Source organism: Galeopterus variegatus, unplaced genomic scaffold, assembly GCF_000696425.1.
Source record: "Galeopterus variegatus unplaced genomic scaffold, G_variegatus-3.0.2 Scaffold6906, whole genome shotgun sequence".
Taxonomy (NCBI): Eukaryota; Metazoa; Chordata; class Mammalia; order Dermoptera; family Cynocephalidae; genus Galeopterus; species Galeopterus variegatus.
The window spans coordinates 131849-150353 of NW_007733017.1; the positions used below are offsets into that span (position 1 = coordinate 131849).

The 18505-nt window shown below is 49.9% G+C and overlaps 1 protein-coding gene across 1 annotated transcript; it reads right to left on the minus strand.

Annotated features, from left to right (window-relative positions):
* Positions 1–2744: 2744 nt before the first annotated feature.
* Positions 2745–18456, minus strand: PRPF31 (pre-mRNA processing factor 31). The gene is made up of 14 exons (XM_008591420.1): positions 18383–18456; positions 17544–17728; positions 17388–17448; positions 15113–15196; positions 14436–14533; positions 13348–13454; positions 12846–13015; positions 10635–10792; positions 7655–7744; positions 5825–5952; positions 5647–5719; positions 4725–4853; positions 4540–4638; positions 2745–3242 (listed from the first exon to the last, which is right to left on the minus strand). The coding sequence occupies exons 2-14, from the start codon at positions 17718–17720 to the stop codon at positions 3117–3119; spliced, it is 1500 nt and encodes a 499-aa protein (XP_008589642.1). The 5' UTR covers positions 17721–17728; positions 18383–18456; the 3' UTR covers positions 2745–3116.
* Between the last annotated feature and the right edge of the window lie 49 nt (positions 18457–18505).

Here is an 18505-nt window from a genome sequence, read left to right on the forward strand (position 1 = left end):
CTGGTGTGTAGAAAAAGAAGATTCCAAATTATTTTTATGAAGGAAATATAAAATACATACCTGACAAAGACTGCAAAAGACAAGAAAGCCATAGACCAATTTTTCAATTAATATCAATAATGATTAAATTTTTTTTTTTTTTTTTTTTTTTAAAGATGACCGGTAAGGGGATCTCAACCCTTGGCTTGGTGTTGTCAGCACCACGCTCAGCTAGTGAGCAAACCGGCCATCCCTATATAGGATCCGAACCCGTGGCCTTGGTGTTATCAACACCGCACTCTACCGAGTGAGCCACGGGCCGGTCTAAGAAGGTATTGATGAGGCTGCGCTCTCCTCTCCCTCGGTTGCCTCCGTATTGCCTGCTTGTTAAAGATCTCAGCTCTGAAAACTCCGACCTCCTGTGCTGAATGCTCACGTGAGCCCTGTTCGCGTCATTTTCATAATTTTGGGGGCCCCTGGCTGGATTTTGCCCAGCACTTAGCACACAGAAAGCACTCAGTAACCACTGCTGAATGAACAGATGAATGAATGCGAGGAATGACTTGTGGTAAAAACTTACTGGGTACTGTGCCTTTCATGAACTGGGAGGCATTTGCCTAGGGTCACACAGTCAAGATGGGAAGCCAGATCTACCCCCTTCCTCTCTAGATGGAAGAAAGTAAGATAAATTCAAGGGAGAAAGGAACATGACCATGTATCTAGCCATCGAACGTCACCTCCATCAGCAGAGCCAGAGGAATGCTTATAAAAATGCATATTCTTAGGCCCACATAGACCTTATGGAGTGAAGCCTAGGAATCTGTATTTTTCCAAACTTCCCAGGTGATCCTCATGCTCATTGGAGTTGAGTTCTTGATCTAGAGCTTCGCTATTCAAAGTGTGGTCCCCGAATGGAGCAGTGCCATTCACACTTCTCAGAAATCACCTAGGGATTTGTTAAAATGCAGATTCTGCTTTTCTAACAAGCTCCCAGGTGATGCTGATGGTCCACAGTTCACACTTTGAGCAGCAAGGATCTAGAGTGATGTTTCTTAAACTTGGCTGCACATTAGAAAAACCTGGGGAGCTAAAAAAAATAAATAATAATTCAGGTACCCAGGCTTTTACTAGACCAATTGAATCAATTTCCAATTTCCAAGGGTGGGCCAAACATCAGTAATTTCTAAAATTGCTGAGTTGATTCCAACATGCAGCTAATCTAAGATCCTCTCATAGACTTTTCTAGAGCAGCGGTTCTCAAAGTGTGATCTTGGATCAGCTGCATAAACATCACCTGGGAACTTGTTTAAAATGCACATTTTTGAGCCCCACGCAAGACTAAGAAATTGTGGGCCCAGCAACTATGTTTTAACAAGCCCTCCAGGTAATTCTGAAGCATATTAAATTTTCAGAATCTGTTGTAAGAGTACACAGGACTGTAGGGCCAGGTGACTCAGATTCCTTTCCTGAGATTCACATCTTCATGCACCCTACTCTGGCCAGGGGTGATGGGGGATTCTGAACAGAGTTGTGGATGAATGGTCCTTCCCTGGCAGACCCATAAGCAGAGATCAGCAAAGGCTGTCATTTCCAAACAGGCCTGACCTAAAGGCTCAGGTAAAACTGGGGAAAGAGTTACGTAACCTAGGGTAGTTAGGTCATTAAGAGGAACCTCCCAGGTGTATATACTCTGACCTGAGAGGGGAGAGATTCGGAGATTGCTAATGAGGTCCAGAGACAGAGCTCTGGGTTTTGGGAGGGACTGGGATTCAGAGACACATAGAGTGATGACAGGGGGAGACCCAGAGAGAGGAACACAAGAGCAAGATCTCAGAAACAGGACCCAGGAAGCCAGAGTGACACAGGGAAAGAGTAAGCTAGAGAGGAGAGGGAGGGGAAGATGGTGGAGACCGGGAGTCATCACGTTTCCACCAGGGCTGATTCTTGTCTTTGTACCCACCTCTTGAGTAACCACGCAGGTCAAGTTACTAGGGTTCTCTCCTTAGGACCACTGTGAAGCCCAGTTCCAGAGCAGAGTAAAAGTAGCCCCCTGAAGTCACTCTTCTTATCCTCTACAGGGAAACCAAGGTCTCTGCCATGTGCTAGGACTGCCCACGCTGTTCCCTTGCCTGGAATGCCTTTCCCCCAACCATCATGCCATGATCCCCCTCAGCCCAAATGAAGGCACCCTTGGCTGAGCCCCAGTTCCCAAGACAGTTGAGGGGTGGGATAGGGAGGGGAGGTGTGCTCCTTTCACTCACCTGGCAGGAACTTTTATAGTAATTAGTTCCTACTAGGGAAGGGAGCTTGCCTACTTTACCTTTGTCAGGAATTGGCACACCCCCTCAACAAACATTGGTTAAAAATAACAAAAAGACCCAGTCATTGGGCCCCAATGGTGAACCCAGTACTAAGTGCTTTCTGTGCATTCTTTCCAGTCCTCATAGGTGTCAAGATTTGGAAAGGTGGGGCTGCTTGCCCAAGACACCAGAACAATCCAGGTCAGCCTGTGTTGAAAGCTGGGGATTTCAGCAACCACACTGCTTAGGTATCAAAATGACTGACATTCTCCAAGGTGTCTGAAGATGGAGAGGACTTTTCTTTTTGTGGGATCCTATGATGAAGAAGTGATGGGCCAGAGTTGGGCCCAGATATCACCTGGATGCCTCCTGGATTGGAAGCCCGAGCTCTTTTCCCAAACCCCTGTAGCTCTGACCCTTCAGTTGCCCCAGGTGTTTGACAAATGATCACTCCTCGAGGACAAATCTTGATAATGTGCCTTTAATTGTACTCTTTCCCACCAAGGTCATGGGTTTAGATCTCCATACCAGCCAGCCAGCTGCCAAAAGAAAAAAATTGTACACTTTCCAAAAAAAGTATCTCCTTTCCCAGTTAAAAAGACAAAACGTGATGAACACCTGCTCTGCCCCCTAAATAGGGCTGCAATCTCTGTCCTGGGGGAGGTTGAGCTGGGCTGCTCTGGGCCTCTTCCAAGGCCTTCCTGGACTGATGGGGCCAATGGCCAGGCAGGGCAGGCTCTCACCATCAGTATCTCCCAGCCCTGATCCCAATGCCTTCAGAGGGGCCAAGTCACTGTGTCCCTTCAGTAGGCGGCCACCTAGGGTGCACGCAGCCCCTCAGGTGGACATGATGCCGCTCTTCTCACTCTTGACCTTGAGAAACTCAGCCATGCTGGAGAAATACTTCTGATTGGCCTCAGCTACCTTCTTCTCAGCTGCTTGTGGGTTCACAATCTCCAGACCCTGGGTGGGTGAGAGAGACGGGACGGTAGATAGGGTACGGAGACTGCTGGGCCTCCCCAACCCAGTAAGAGAATCACAACATGTCAGAGCACTGTAGGCCCTTCCTGATGGTCCTCAGGCTTCAGAGGGACATGAGAACAGTTTGCCAGTCCCCAGCGTCTCCCGCCCCTTGGGAGATTCTCATTCAGTGGGTCTGGGGGGAAGGGGAGGGAGACCTGGGCGTCTGGATTTCTAACAAGTTCCCCAGGTGATGCTAAAAACACCAATGTTTGAGAACAGCCAATCCCGCCCAGTTTCTGGATAAGGAAACTGAGTCCCAGAGGAAAGTGGCTGGCTCAAGGTCCCAGCACAAATCACACCAACCCCACCGATGATCATAATGACTGGTGCTGGGACCCGACATGACCAGTACAGTTCTAAATAGATTCAACATGGTAATTCCTTTTTTTAATTCCTTTTTGCTCAGCCTTGGGTTTGAATCAATATGATAATTCTTATTTTCTCGCTGAGGCCTTCCTTAGCTGCTCTCAAACTAAAACCTCCCCTGCCCCACCTCCCCGTCTCCCTTCCTTCCTTTTTCTCCTTGGCACTTGCCACCTTCTAGGACCCTGTGAATTTACTCATTTGTCTGCCCCCCTCCACCAACCTATGAGCTCCACGAGGGCAAGACTCATTGTCTCTTTTGTTCATCACTTTATCTCCAGAGCTTAGAACAGTGTTTGGAACTCAGCAAATGACCTCAGTGCTCCCTCACAACACTATGGGACAGACTTGCCCTATTCTGTGTATGAGTAAACTGAGGCACTGATGTTGTGGTGACTGCCCATGTTCCACGCTGCTCACCGCTGGCTGTGCTGGGACCTGGACCCAAGTGTGATGTCCAAGCCCATCTAATTAGGAACTTTCTTGAGTGTGGCCCCAAAGTTATACCTTAACTGCCCTGGCCATTTCGAAGGTGAGAACCCGGAGGCTCAGAGAGGAGGTGTAACCTGCTTTTGGTCACACAGAGAGTAACTGGGTCACTTGGACAGTCCTAGTCCCAACTCTAAAGCCAATCTGTGCTCTCTACCATGACTGTTTACTACCTCTTGTCACTGCTAACCTTTGGCACTTACTGTGTGCCAGGAGCTGCCTAAGCCCTTGATGTGCCTCCATGACAACCCTGCAAGGGGAATTCTCTCATGTACCTGATTTACAGGTAAAGAGGAGTAGGAGCTTTGCCAAGGTCACTGGAGGACTAGGGAGTGGAACCAGCCCAGAGTCGGCCTACTGACTCCAGTGGGGGCCAGGGCAGTACCTGGAGTGGGGTGAAGGCCACACTGGAGGCAGTCCCTGAGGAGCGGTCACGGATGGTGGACTTCCCGCCATACACCACACTCTGCTTCTGCAGGGTCCGCTGTGGGAAGAATGTGGAAGCTAAGATTTGAGCTTGTCTATCTCTCACCTCTCCCTTACCCAGCCCCACCTCGGCCTGGCCCTTACCTGCAGTGTCTTGGAGATCCTGGCCTTGGTAGCCTCATTCACCTGTGTCTGCCTCACACGCCCACTGCCCGACTTGCCCAGGTGGCCCAGGCTGAAGCCCAGGTCTTCCTGGTAGGCATCCTCCTCAATCTGGTGGGAAGGGGAAGGCATCCTGCAGTTAAGACCAGGTCCTGCCCTCAGCCAACCTCTCAGGTGCCCCCTCAACCAGCTGGAAGCCCAGGCATTCACCAGCTGGCTGGTCCCACAGGCACCTGTTCAGGTCCCCCACTCAGTCCCAAGTGTGGTGAGCCTGGCTGAGGCCTTGGGACCCGCCTGCACACAGATGATGCTGGGGACCCTGTGAGGATATGGGTTCTGGTGCTGTTCCCTGTGCTGAGTTGAAACAGGTCATTCCTTCCTTACATGTGTGTCGGGGGTGTCAAGAACCAGGACAGGTTTCACAGATGAAGTGGCATCTGAACTAGTTCTTGCAAGACCAGGAGGATGACACTCAGGTAACAAAAGGGACTGGTGGGAGTAAAGCCTGAGCAGGGGCATGTACAGTAGAGCACTGGGAGGGTCAGCTGAGCCTTAGGGCAGGGAAGGAGGAGACTGAGAGGCCTGCAGGGCCTAGCTGAGGAGCTTGGGTCATGGGAAGCTGCAGGGTCTCTGAGATGGGGAGACAGGTGAGGGCAGCCAGCTCTGAGGGTTACAAAGATTGCTTTGGGGTTGGGTGGATGGGGAGGGGAGAAGGCAGAAGCCAGGGGACCAGGGAGGAGGCTGGGGTAGTGCCCCAGATCTGAGCCAGCGCCATAGGATGGAGTGGAGGGAATGCAGTAGGAAGCAGAAGAGGAAGGTCTCCGGGGCTCACTGCCTGTGGGGGGTGAGGAAGAGGGTGGGAGGACCCCTGAAGTTCCACAGCTGGTGAGGAGGGGGGTCTGACCTCTCCGAAGCTCATGCGGTTGGCCTGCTTCCGGATCTCCGTCAGCCCCAGCCGCTCCTTCATCTTGCGGTACCTGCAGATGATGAACAGGGGGCACCAGGGGTTAGCTGGGAGGGCATCAGCCTCTTCCCTTCCTGACTCCCCATCCCACCCCCACCAGCCCCCAAGGGCCCCTCACCTGCGGCCGCCCCGCTTCTTCCGCTGTCCATCAAGGGGCGCGGGCAGTGGCTTCACCTGCTTCACGGGTGGCGGCTCCTGCCACTTGTCAAACTTGCGCTCAATCTCATCCTTCAGTTCATAGCCCACCTGGGGATGGGGCGAAGGGGAGACTCTGGTAGCCACTCTCATGGACTGCCCACTGGGGCCTCGTCCATCTGTCTGCCTGAGCACAGTGCCCACCCTAGGGGCTCACTCCTACCTCCTTCGGCCCTGGAAGATCTCATCAGCTCTCAGGGGTTTTAAGTTCCATCTACGACCTAATGCCCCTCAAACTTCTACCTGGAACTCAGACCTCTCTGAGATATTCACCCTGTAGACAACTTCTCTCCTTGACATCCGGATCATTAATGGGCCCTTCAAACATAACAAGGCCAAGCAGAATTCCTGCTCCTCCTCTCCAGCCTCTGCCCTCATTCTATCCTGGTTAGCAAATGGCAACACCCTGGAGTTGGGCAGCCTGAACTCTGCTGTTTCAATTCCACATTGCAGTTACCACCAGGTTCTTCCTTCAGAACAGACCCCAAATTGGCCCCCTTTTCAGCAACTCCACTGCAGCTAAAGGTCTCCCAGGGCTCATAAGGCTGTACATAATCTGCCCCTGGATTTTACCAGGACCTTCCCCACCCACCCCAGGGCTTGCTGCACTCCAGCCTTAGGGCCTTTGCACTGACCATTCCCTCTGCTTGGAATATGCTTCTCCCAAGTATCCATATGATACTAACTTCATTCAGGTCTACGTTAAAACTTCACCTACTCAGAGAAGCCCTCACTGACATCCTAGGTAAATCAGCATCTAACCTCCCTTGACATCCCAATTTCCTTTATTTTTCTTCCTGGCATTTACTTAGCACTTCTAGACACACTATAGAGTTTACCTGTTTATTGTCTCCTCACCCAGCCCCAACTAGAATATAAATGCCATGGAGGCAGGGTTTTCGTCTGTGCTATTCTCTGCTGTATCCCCTGCATCCAGACCAGTGGTGAGAGAGAGAATGGGAAAGAGAGAGAATGGGAGAGAGAAACTGAACACTACTGTGCCAGGCTGTGTGTTTGAAAAACAATGCACAAGACAGAAAACATGTCTACTTTCCCGAATAAGTCTACCAGGGAAGACAGAAGATACCTGAATAATATCCCCTGATGGTAGAGGGAATGAATCCTGGTGTGGGAGGTGAAATAATGCCCCTCCACACACCCAAAAATGTATACATCCTAATTCCCAGAACCTGTGAATGTTACCTTACATGGCAAAAGGGACTTTGCAAGTGATTAGGTTAATCATGTGACATGGGGAAATTATTCTGGATTATCAGCATGGGCTCAATATAACCACAAGAGTTCTTAAAATAAAGTCATAGAAGCTGTGGAGACAGAAGCAGAGTCAGAGAGAGATTTAGATTCTACACGGTTGGCTTTGAAGATGGAGGAAGGGGCCATGAGCTAAGGAATGTGGGCAGCCTCTAGAAACTGGAAAAGGCACAGGAATGGATCTCCCCTAGAGCCTCCAGAATAAACTTCTGACCCCTTGACTTTAGCCCAGTGAAACTCATTTTGGACTTCTGAACTACAGGACTGTAACAGTAAGACAATAAACCTGTGTTGTTTTAAGCTGCTAACTTTGGCTAATTTGTTACAGCAGCCCTGGGAAACTAATACACTGACCTCAATGGGGGAGGTCACAGACAGATACACCCATCTCTGCCCTTAGGACAGCAAGCATTTGTGGTGGATTCCCTGATGATAGCCCTCCCCCTAGACAGACCCAGACAGACGCCCACCCACCCCTCACCTTCCCTTCTGTGCTCTCATGGAAACTGTCCACGCGGGCTGCCAGCGTGCACTTGGCGGCTACCAGCCGGGCTGCCTTCCTGCGAAGATCCTAGAGCAATGGAAAAGGTGGGCAGAATGTGTGAGCCAAGCAGAAAGACAGTGGTAATGACAGCAACGGCGGCTACTTCTCATCAAGGGGCCGGTTCTATCCCACGCCCCAGGAATAGGGCTTTACACATATTGGCTCATCTCCTCCGAACAGGCTCTAGAGGTGCAAGCTCTTATCCTCATTTCATATAAAGGCCAAGGACAGGGAGAAGAGCCACCTGCCCAGACATAGTGGCAGGTAGTGGCAGGGTCCAGATAAGGATGATAGTTAAACACATTGATGATGAAAACAGGTAACAATTATGAAAACACCAGCAGGGAACTCTTGAGGAGCACATTCTACATGCCAGGACTTGTGCTAAACAAGCCCTGTGGATCTCCTCACTGAATATTCAAACATCAGGCTGGTGTGATCATTGTCCCCACATTTCAGATGTAGAAACGGGCTGGCTGGTTGGCTCAACTGATTAGAGTATGTTGTTAAAACACCAAGGTCAAAGGGTTTGGATCCCCGTACCAGCCAGCCACCAAAAAAGAAAAATCAGATATGGAAACTGAGGTTCTAAATCACGTGACCAGGGAGACAGAGCCACGCAGTGACAGAGCCAGGGCTCCAAACCAAGAGCTGACTGCAAAGCCCCCAGCTCTCAGCCACTGTGAAGTGATGGCCACCCCTGGCCTCCCTTATGAGCCTGTGACATGCACAGCCTGTGCCTGAATTGATCTGGGACATACAGATGAGTGAGGGAATGGCCCTTGGTGAACAGCATGGCCTGTTGTGTGACAGGCTCCCAAGGACTGGTGTAACCCACATGCCTCAGGCTGTGAGGAAGGGGACAAAGGGGCTGGAGCCCTGGGCCCCGGGCCCACCAGTGCTGAGTTCCAACATCCACTCTCCTTCTTCCCAGGTCTGCGACTCTGGGCAACCTGCTGGCATCCCTGGGTCTGCTTCAGCAGCGGTGCCTAACCTGGAGGTTCACCATGAAGGTGAACAGAGAAAGCCGACAGGCAGGGCTTGGAAACGCCCATGCGGCACTGGCCATCAAAACTGCTATTCTCCCATCCCACCAGGAGGAAGAGGCTGGGCAGGGTGGGGGAACACGTGTCTAAGGTCAATGGGCAACAGAACAACAGAGCCAGGATCTGGACCCAGGCCTGTCTGTGCCAGGGCCTGTTTTGTCTCCTGTTTGTGTTCTCAATCCCAACCTGTGACCCTTGCAGAAGGAGAAGCATGAAGACGCACCTGAGACTGGAGGTAGGTGCTAGGAACATACCTGAGGGGTAGCAGCCCAGCTCTGTGGCCACACAGCCCAGACTCAGAGGAGCTCTACTACCTGTGTGATCTTGGATCAGTCACTGACTTTCTGTGCCTCAGTTTCCTCATCTGTGAAGTGGGTGGTGGGGTGGTAGTATGCAGGAGTGGAGGAAAAACAGTTTCTACCTTAAAGAGTTGTGAGAATTCAATGAGATTACTGAGCATTTCCGAAACTCCAGCCACAACTCTCTCAATTTCTGCCTGTTGGCATTTCAACTGTTACTGTTATGTTGCTGTAAGACTCATTAACAAATTATTGGGCAGGCTGGCTAGCTCAGTTGGTTAGAGAGCAGTGTTATAACACCAAGGTCAAGGGTTCAGATACCCATACCAGCCAGCCGCCAAAACAAACAAAAAAACCAAATTATCATCAATGTTCTCTTTTAAAATACGTTCAGAAACTGCAAACCCATTTAAGTAGACAACTTAATTGCACTACCACAAATGGGAAATTCTTAAATAAAAAAAAATATGCAGTGCTTAGAATAAAAAACATCACTGAAACTCATCCTGTGCTTCTAGAGGTAGGTGGCCCATTTTAGGAAACACCAAGAGGATGCATATAAAATCCATGGCCACAAGACACAAATAATAATAAAGACAATGATAGTAAAAATAATAAAATTGGCAGCAGCTATGCGTAGTAAACAAGTTAACCTTGCCCAAGAGGTGTGGCCTTTGCCTTTAGTTCCTGGGAGGTAATCTTTGTCGGTCTGAGGGCCTTGGGCCAACCAGATGGTTATAATGACATTTACTTTGTGTAGAGCTGGCTACACAGAAAAGACCAACCAGGTGATTTAGGGTGGGGGCTTTGGGTCATGGGGTATCAGTCAACTTGGAGACTGAGATGAGCCCCATGGGCAACACAACTGTGTCTACACAGCCAAGCCCCAATACAAACCCTGAACACCAAGGCTTGGTGAGTCTCCCTGTTTGGTGATATTTTGTGTGTGTGGTCACACAATTATGCTGGGAGAGTAATGTGTCCTGACTCCTCAGGGAAAGGATGACTGAAGCTCTAAGAGTGGTAATTGCTCCTGGACTCTACCCTATGCATCTCCTCCTTTAGCTGATGTTAATTTGTATCCTGTCCCTGTAATAAACCATAACTGTGAGCATAACAGCTTTCAGCAGGTTCTCTGAGTCCTTCTAGTGAATTATTGAACCTGAGGTGGTTTTGGGAACCCCCCAAACTTGCAAGCTGGCCCTTGCATCATTTGTTATGTGCTAGACCTGATTTATAAGTGCTTTGTATATGTTAGGTCCTCATCACAACCTCGTGAAACAGATACTGTTCTCCCCACTTTATAGCAGAGGAGACTGAGGCACAGAGAACTCAGGCATCTTGCCTGGGGTCACCCAACTGGTAAGTGGTGCTGCAAGGATCCCAGCACCAGGGCTTGTTTGCTCCAGCATCCTCATTCACATGCCCCATGCTACCCTGTTCAGCAGGTTCTTGACTATTCCTGTTGGCTGTGACAGATGAGGAGGAGAGAGGGTGACCCGTTCAGGTTGTTTTGGGTACAGCACAAGGCTCCACAGAGTGGGGGAGGCCAAGGGGTGAGAAAGTGCGCACCGGGGGCAGTGACTGCACGATATCACTGTGGTATATGTAGCCAGTGTGAGGCAGCACTGAGGTAGATGAGAAGCCTGAGAGTGTCTTGCGCTGGGCCCCGAGCAGCATGATGTTGCAGGCAGGCATCTTGGAGAGGTTGGTCAAGCCACCAGCCACACCTGCAGCAGGAAGGAAGAGGGAGAGAGGGAGGCAGGTCAGAAGGAACACGGGTCATCTGTTTGGAGGCTCACCATGCTTTGTGCACATGTATGTGAGGTTCTTGTTGGATCCCTGTAGCCAGAGAGGGCTAACCTGTATCATTTCAGCGTGAGAGATTCAGAGGAGGCTCAGAGAGGCTCAGCAACCCGCCTGAGGGTGCACAGTGAGGAAGTGGCCCAAAAGGAAACTGACCCCAAAGTATGTGCTAAGCAACACTGCCCCCATTCTGGGGACCACGTCTGTGTTTTGGACCTGTTTTCAGCAAACTGGAAGCTCCTTGATAACAAGCCTGGGTGTGGTTCCTCTCTGGGTTTCCAGTGAGTTGTTTGTGGGTACCGGGGAGGGGAAGAGGTACTATAGGTAAATGTCTCTACCATGGATAGAAGTTTGCTGTGTGCCAGGCCCTGTGCCGGATGTTTTAAGGGTTAGGTAGACTGTCTCACTAAACAAATGAATCCTTAAAATAAGCCTCCAACACAGGCATCATAACCTGTGTGGGAGGCAGAAAAATGACCTTCCATAGATGTTCACATCTTAATTCCTGTGACCTGTGAATATGGGACCTCACATGACAAAAGGAACTTGGCAGTTAGGACTAAGTTAAGGACATTGAGATGGGGAGGGTAGCCTGGGTTATCCAGGTGGATTCAATGCAATCACAAGAGTCTGTGAAAGTGGAGGAGGGAGGCAGAAGAGTAAGGACCAGAGTGAAGTGAGAGAGGGGACTTTGAAGATGGAGGAAGGCCCATGAGCCAAAGAATGCAGGTGGCCTCTATATGTTGGAAGAGGCAAAGAAATGGATTCTTCCCAAGAGCTTCCATAAAGGAACACAGCCTGCTGACACCTTGATTTTAGCCCAGTGAGACTCATGTTGGACTTCTGACCTCCAGAACCATAGGATAATAAATTGTGTCATTTAAGCCACTAAACACATCAAAATTTGTTATGGCAGCAAGAGGAAACTAATACAACCCCCAGTCACTTGGGAAACAGTGGCACCTGAAGTCACTTGCCCAAGAATGCGAGCTCAATTGGGTGGAGTAAGGATTATCCTGCCCTTAAATCAATGCTTCTTTCTACTCTGTGACTTGGCACATGCCTTCCACCCAAGGCTGCTGTCAGAGGCTGAACTGTGTCCCTTCGCTATTCATATACTGAAGTCCTAACTCCCCGTACCTCAGAATGTAACTGTATTTAGACATAGGGTCTTTAAAGAAGTGATTAAGTTAAAATGAGGTCCTTAGGACAGGCCCTAATCCAATTTGACTGATGTCCTTATAAGAGATTAGGACACAGACATGCATAGAAGAAAGACCATGTGAAGATACAGGGGGAAGATGGTCATCTACAAGCCAAGGATAGAGGCATCAGGAAAAACCGACCCTGTTGACAACTTAATTTCTAACCCTCGGAATTGTGAGAAAATAAACCTGTGTTGTTTAAGCTACCCAGTCTGTTGTACTATGTTATGGCAGCCTGAACAAACTAATACAGCTGCTTTGCCAAACTACCCTTGAAAGTCTTTCCTAGTTGAATGGGAGGAGTCCAAGGGGCACCCTGAGACTGCAGAGGCTCCTGGGGAGGAGAGGACCCATCATTTAATCCTAAAACATTGCGGATTAGCATCCCCATCTTAAAGGGAAAACTAAAGCTCAAAGAGCCAACTTTACTACTTGCAGGCTGTCCCATGGGTCCAAGGCAGAGCTGGCAACTGTCCAGATCTGCTCGTCAAGGAATGCTGGCCTTTCTGCCAGCTGTGCTGCCTCCTTCCTTTACAGCCTATATGGCCCCAACTCTGCTAAGGACTCAGGGGCTGATGCAGAATCAGGATTTCCATCCTTCCTCTGTGCATCTGTATCAGGATGGTTGACCTCTGTGATCTCCAGGAGAGCTGACAGGGGGAGGGGCAGTGAGACAGGGCACTGCGGCCCCGAGTGCCCAAACCCCCATTCCCCCAAGGTCACACAACACGTCAGCAGACCTCGTCTGTGGGAGCCAGCCCTGGGGCCTCACCCATGATCTTGGCTGCTGTGGAAGCTCCAATGATGATGGACAGGTTGGGCGCAATAAAGGACATCCGGGACTCCACGTACTCATAGATACGGTGCTTAGAGGCATTCAGCTCCAGTGCCATGTCACAGGCCTCCTCCAGCCGTTCCAGCTCCTCTTCTGACAGCTGCTGCCTACAGGGACGGGATGGGCCCCAGCCTTCCTGTGTATGCTATCTGACTGGTGTCAAAGCCCTATCCTCTCAACTGTGTGGGTGTGTGTGTGTGTGTGTGTATGCATGCATGCGTATTTGTGTGTGCAATTATGTGTACACATGTGTAGATACAGGAAAACCCTAAGCCCCATCAGCCCCAGAGGCCTGGATGCAGGGGTTGCTGGGAATTGCAGTTCTCGGCCAGCACCTCCCTGGCTGCCCTGGGTTGGGGCCCCTATCCTGCCCATTCTGGTTTCTGCTGTTAGATGGGCCTGAGGTAGGCCTGTGCCTGCCCCTTGGCAGTTTACGTACCCCTGGGTGGTGGAGGCAGTAACACTAACAACCATGATGGTGGCGTTGGTCAAAATCTGCTGCAGGTTCTCATTGTTCTTGCACTTGTCCAGGCTGTTGCCCAGCTCCTGAGGGCGTGAAGGGAAGGGCAGGGGTTGGGGGAAGGTATGGGAATCCAAGAAGGCTCTAGAAGCTCTCCTGCCTCAGCACCCACTTGGATCTCTTCTTGAGGACACTGGGAAAGTTGGGGTCTGCACATTGGGGGCCTCTTCTGCCTCCAAGAACTTCACTGCTCAAAGCATTAGAACCATCTGCTCTGCTTTGGACAATCAGGAAATGGAACTCAAGCTGAATGGCCATCCAGAGAAGACCTGATGCCGTGAACAAACCTGCTGGCCCACCAGAGCACAGGTCTGATGACACAAACCTCCCGTCACTGTCCTCTTTTCCTGGCCACATGCAGCGGCTGCTCCTATTCCTGCCTTTACTTGCACCTGCCTCTCTTTCCTAAATCCTCCCCAGCTCTCACATAAGATTTAAAACCTTACAGGTCTGATGTAATCTGACTTCTCCGACCTCTTCAACTTTACTTCCATCCCCCTCCTCACTTCCTCCTGGCTTGTTCCTGTCTCAGGGTCTTTGCACTTATACGAATCATTGCATGGCTGCCCCTGTGTCAGTCTTCAGATCTCAATTTGAACACCACTTACTCTGACCACAGCCATAGAAACACATGTCAGGCCAATGGGGAATCCCCTCACAGGAGACCCAGGGACAGGAGAGGAGCATGGAGTATTGGGTGGAGGAGCCATGAGAACATCCTTTGCAGGCCCCCTCCTGTGCTGAGAAGATGGGAGCAGCTGAGCTGCTGTTCACGCCTGTCCAGTATCTCAATTTCAAGGCCTCTGACATCACTCATTCCAGTTCATTCACCTGCTTCCTGTTCCCACCCCATCTTTAACAGGAACATTCCAGCTGAAAGCTCAATGAAGGTAATCTTTTTTCCCTTGGATGGGGGCCCAAGAACAGGCCCTGCCTCCCTCTTCATACTAATGGTGGTCAAGAAGCCTTGGTTCTTCCTGAGCCCCCCAGTCTTCCTCTCCACTTACCTTGACCGTACGGATGTAATCCAGTGCATTGGGTACCAGGGACTCCAGTTCGGGAAATCTCTTTGAGTACTTGTCCCGGATGAACTTATGGATGATGTCTAAGGTGAACAGAGAGGGCAGGTGTCCAGTGAGTGGGGGAGGCAAACTCTGCTGGTTGTCCCCAATACCCATTTCCCATTCTTCCTTTAGTAACCAAACCCCTGAATTGCACAGACACCCAGCATGAACATATAACATTTCCTGGCTGCCCCTAACGCTTGGTGTGACAACGTGACTTAGTTCTGGTCTATAAAATGTGAGCTGAAGTAACATGTTCTTAAAGAAAACAACTATATCCTCTTCTTCCCTCTCCTCCCTCCTGGTGGGGTTGTGGAGGTGATGACTAAAGATGGGGCAGTCACTTTGTACCATGAAACAGGTGATCAACAAGATAGAAAGAACCAGGGCCCTACGGGCAATCAGGATGCTACACCAGGCCTCAACTGCTCACTTGGACTTTCACACGTGAGAAAAATGCACTTCCTTCTTATTTACGCCTCTCTGTTAACAGCAGCTGAACCTGGATTTGAGCTAATACAAGGAGTTTGGGGGCAGGACCCTGGGAAAGGCCGGCAGGGGAAGATGGTAGAGGAGGGTGGAAGGGCCACCAGACAGGGCTTGTCCTTGCCGACACTCACTCAGCTCATTCTCGATCTCCACAGTCAGGTTGTTGGCATCCACGATGACCCGGTACTCAGGGGCTGCCTCCACTGGTCCCATCACTGTGAGGATGAGAAACAGCCTGGGTATGACTGTATGTCTAAACACTCACCCCCTTCCAGGTCCCACAGCTGGGGAAGACTGACGATGAGGCTGGAGGGGAGCAGGAAGGAGGGGCTGAAGAGTAAGCTAAGGGACAGGTTTATGTGTCTGCAAACCTTGATCTCCCTCCCTACAGCCTGACTTCCAGGCCAGTTTAGACTTGACTCCACCTTGCCCTGGAAATAACCCCTCCCGTGGCTCTCCACACCTGAGGCTAAAAACCAAGCTCCCCAGATTGACATTTGAGGCCTCCCAAAACACTGGAAGCCCCACAAGGACAAGTACTATGTCTGTTTCCATGGCTGCACCTTTGGTACCCAGAATGGCTCTTGGCATGTTGGAGTCCCTCAGTCAGTATCTGTTGACTCATCAAACTCTGCAGTCTGGTCTCTCCACCTTCCCAACCCCATCCCTTCACCATGCCTCTTCTGTTCTATTACACCCCAGTCATAAAGGACTAATTAGTGTCCTGAACACCTGAGGCTGTTTTATGCTTCCTGGCCTTTGCTCATGCTGTTCCCTCTCCCTGGAATGTTCCTTCTTCACGTCTGTTTCTGGAAAGTCTTTCTTCGTGCTTTAGTAATAATAATAATGGTGTTAATGATGATGATGATAGTATTATCATGAGTAGTTGTCATAGCAGCTGACACATACAGGATCTACCCTGAGTCAGACATTGTTCTAAGTGTCACATGGGTATTAACTTAGTTCATCCAAAGGCACCTGGGGAAGTAGGCATTAAATTAGACCAATTTTGCAGACAAAGAAACGAAGGGTTCTGCCTTATGTCACGAACCCAGTAGATGGCAGAGGTAAGATCTGACCCCAAACAGGCGGCTTTAGAGTCTATCTTAACACTGATACACAAATGCCTCTTTAAGTCCTTAAGATTCAGGTGACTAAGAATCCCTCCCTCCCCTTTTGGAAGGGTCACATGTCTCTTCTGCACTCCCACAACACTTGTGCCACCTCCATTAGACACAAATCGCCACCTGGATTTGGGATGTTTCAAGTTCACCTCTCCTACCAGACACCAGGTGTGACTGTGTCTGACTCAATTCCTGAGCCTGGTGTGACATGAGGAAATTTCACTTTTTGTGGCTGCCTATGGCTCTCTAGATCAAGTTCCTCAGCTTGACCTTCAAAACTCTGTAGGATCTGGCACTTTCCTTCATCTCCCCTTGCACTCCTGATGTCCAAGGCTCTAGGCATGCTGTTCTCTTTCCCTGGGCCCCCTTCCTGTTCTTCTTTGCTTGGCATATGTTTTCATGCTCCAAAGTCCAGCTCATATCAATTCTTCCGTGACCTCTGAGGCAGGGTCAGCCAGTCTCCCCAATGGATCCAGAGTGTCTTGAGCTTGATACCAACCACCAGTAAGTGTCTGGGACCTGGCCTATCTCCTCCACTAGACCCTGAGCATTTTGAGAACAAAGACCTGGGCTGATTCAGTTGAGTGTCCAGGAGAATGTTAAAGAAAGGAAGGAGTGAGTCTTCCTGAAACTCTGCTCTGTGATCACACTAATTCTTTGCCCAGCAACCTCCCTGCCTTTCTGTTGTCAACAAATTCCACTTAAGAGCCTCACCTCAAGAAGAAGAATGGGGGAGTTAATAGGACTGCCTTTTTAAGAGTCTGTCTGGGTACTCAAGAGATTGCCCAGCATTCCCCAGAGTTGGAAGTAAGAAAAGGTTTCAGGTGATACTTTAATAACTGTGTATTTATTTTTTTGGTTATTTTGTATTTACCAAATGATACCGGTTTTCCATTCATAGTAGTCATACATTTCCTTCTTAGGTAAATTTAAGGAAAAAGTCCACTGATTTAAAGAGAATGTTAAGTAACTAATAGAAGGAGTGGTTTATAAACGTGGCAAAAATCCTGTAACTGGTCTTGTGAATCACTGAAGTTTGAGAAACCGAGATAAGTCCTATCATAATTAGTAAGTGCTCAGCACAGAATAAGGACTTAAAAAGCATCACCTGTATAACACAATATATTTTTAGAGTAAAAGGGAACTAGGGTGGGATGGAAGAAAAGAAGAGAGCTCTGGAAAAGACTGAGAGAAAGATACACCCAATTTTCAAAGCCACAAACAGCAAAAGAGTCAAGGGGCCCCACAGGAGAATGAAAAAGGGAAGGAGAGGAGAAAGTACCTTCTGAAGCTTTGGCTTGCTTGCTGATATACTCCTCAATCTTCATCATGATCTCAGCAAACTGTTAGGGAAGTAGAATAGAGTCAGAACCCAGGACTCTTCAAAAAGAAGAGCTACTGCCCCATCACCCTTTTCTGGGAGCTCATGTTTTCTCACCATCTTGCTGTCCCATAGCTTGGCAATACTCTTGACCGAATCCCCCGAAAGATCCAGCTGTGTCTCCTCTTGCACATCCTCGATTGCTGGCTCTTCTTCTTCCTCCCCATAGCTTCCTCCTTCCTCCTCTTCCGCAGCCTCCTCGAGGTCAGCCAAGAGCTCATCTGCCAGCGACATCCCGAGGCCTATGGAGAGGGAGAGCAGGGTTCCCTAAAACTGTCCCCCAAACAAGTCCCTCCTTACTACCTGGCGGGGATTCTCCCCCAGAAGGTCCTGGTTCTTGTTTATCAACCCCGCTAGCATGCAACCTCCACAACGACAGGGACTTTCGTTTGCTTCGTGCACTGCGGTATCTCCAGCTCCTAGGCGTGCAAGACACAGCACATCCCTAGAACCACCACCTTGCTAAGACTTCTTCCCACCTCTGGGTCTTCGCACAACTGGTTCCCGCTGCCTAAATGACTCTTTCCCTCACTCTTAACTAGCCCAACACCTCCTAGTCGTCAGCTCTCATATTTCACCTTCCCAACCCACATGCCCCACTCCAGACTAGGGTAGGATGCTTTGTGATACATGCCCCACATGCCCTGTATGTCTACCCTAACGCGCTTCATATATTTATGATTATTTAATTACTGGACTAAGACCGCCTCCCTAGCATCAGTCAAATCTCTACAAGGGCAGGGAACAATTTTTGCTCCTGACATATCCCCAGGGCCATACCATGGTAAGAGCATATGAAAATCCTTGGGTAAGCCTTTCTTCTTACACACTTCCTCCCCCAGACCCGGGAGTCTGGCCTACCGCCCCTCTCCCACCCCACCCTCCACCACACTCACTTCTGTCCTCCTCGCACGACGGTTTCTATGAAATTAGCTTCTCGAGAGAGGTCGACGCTCACTGATGACGTCGTACACTTGCGCCGTGATCGAGGCAAAACCGCGCTCTGATTGGCCGTCGCC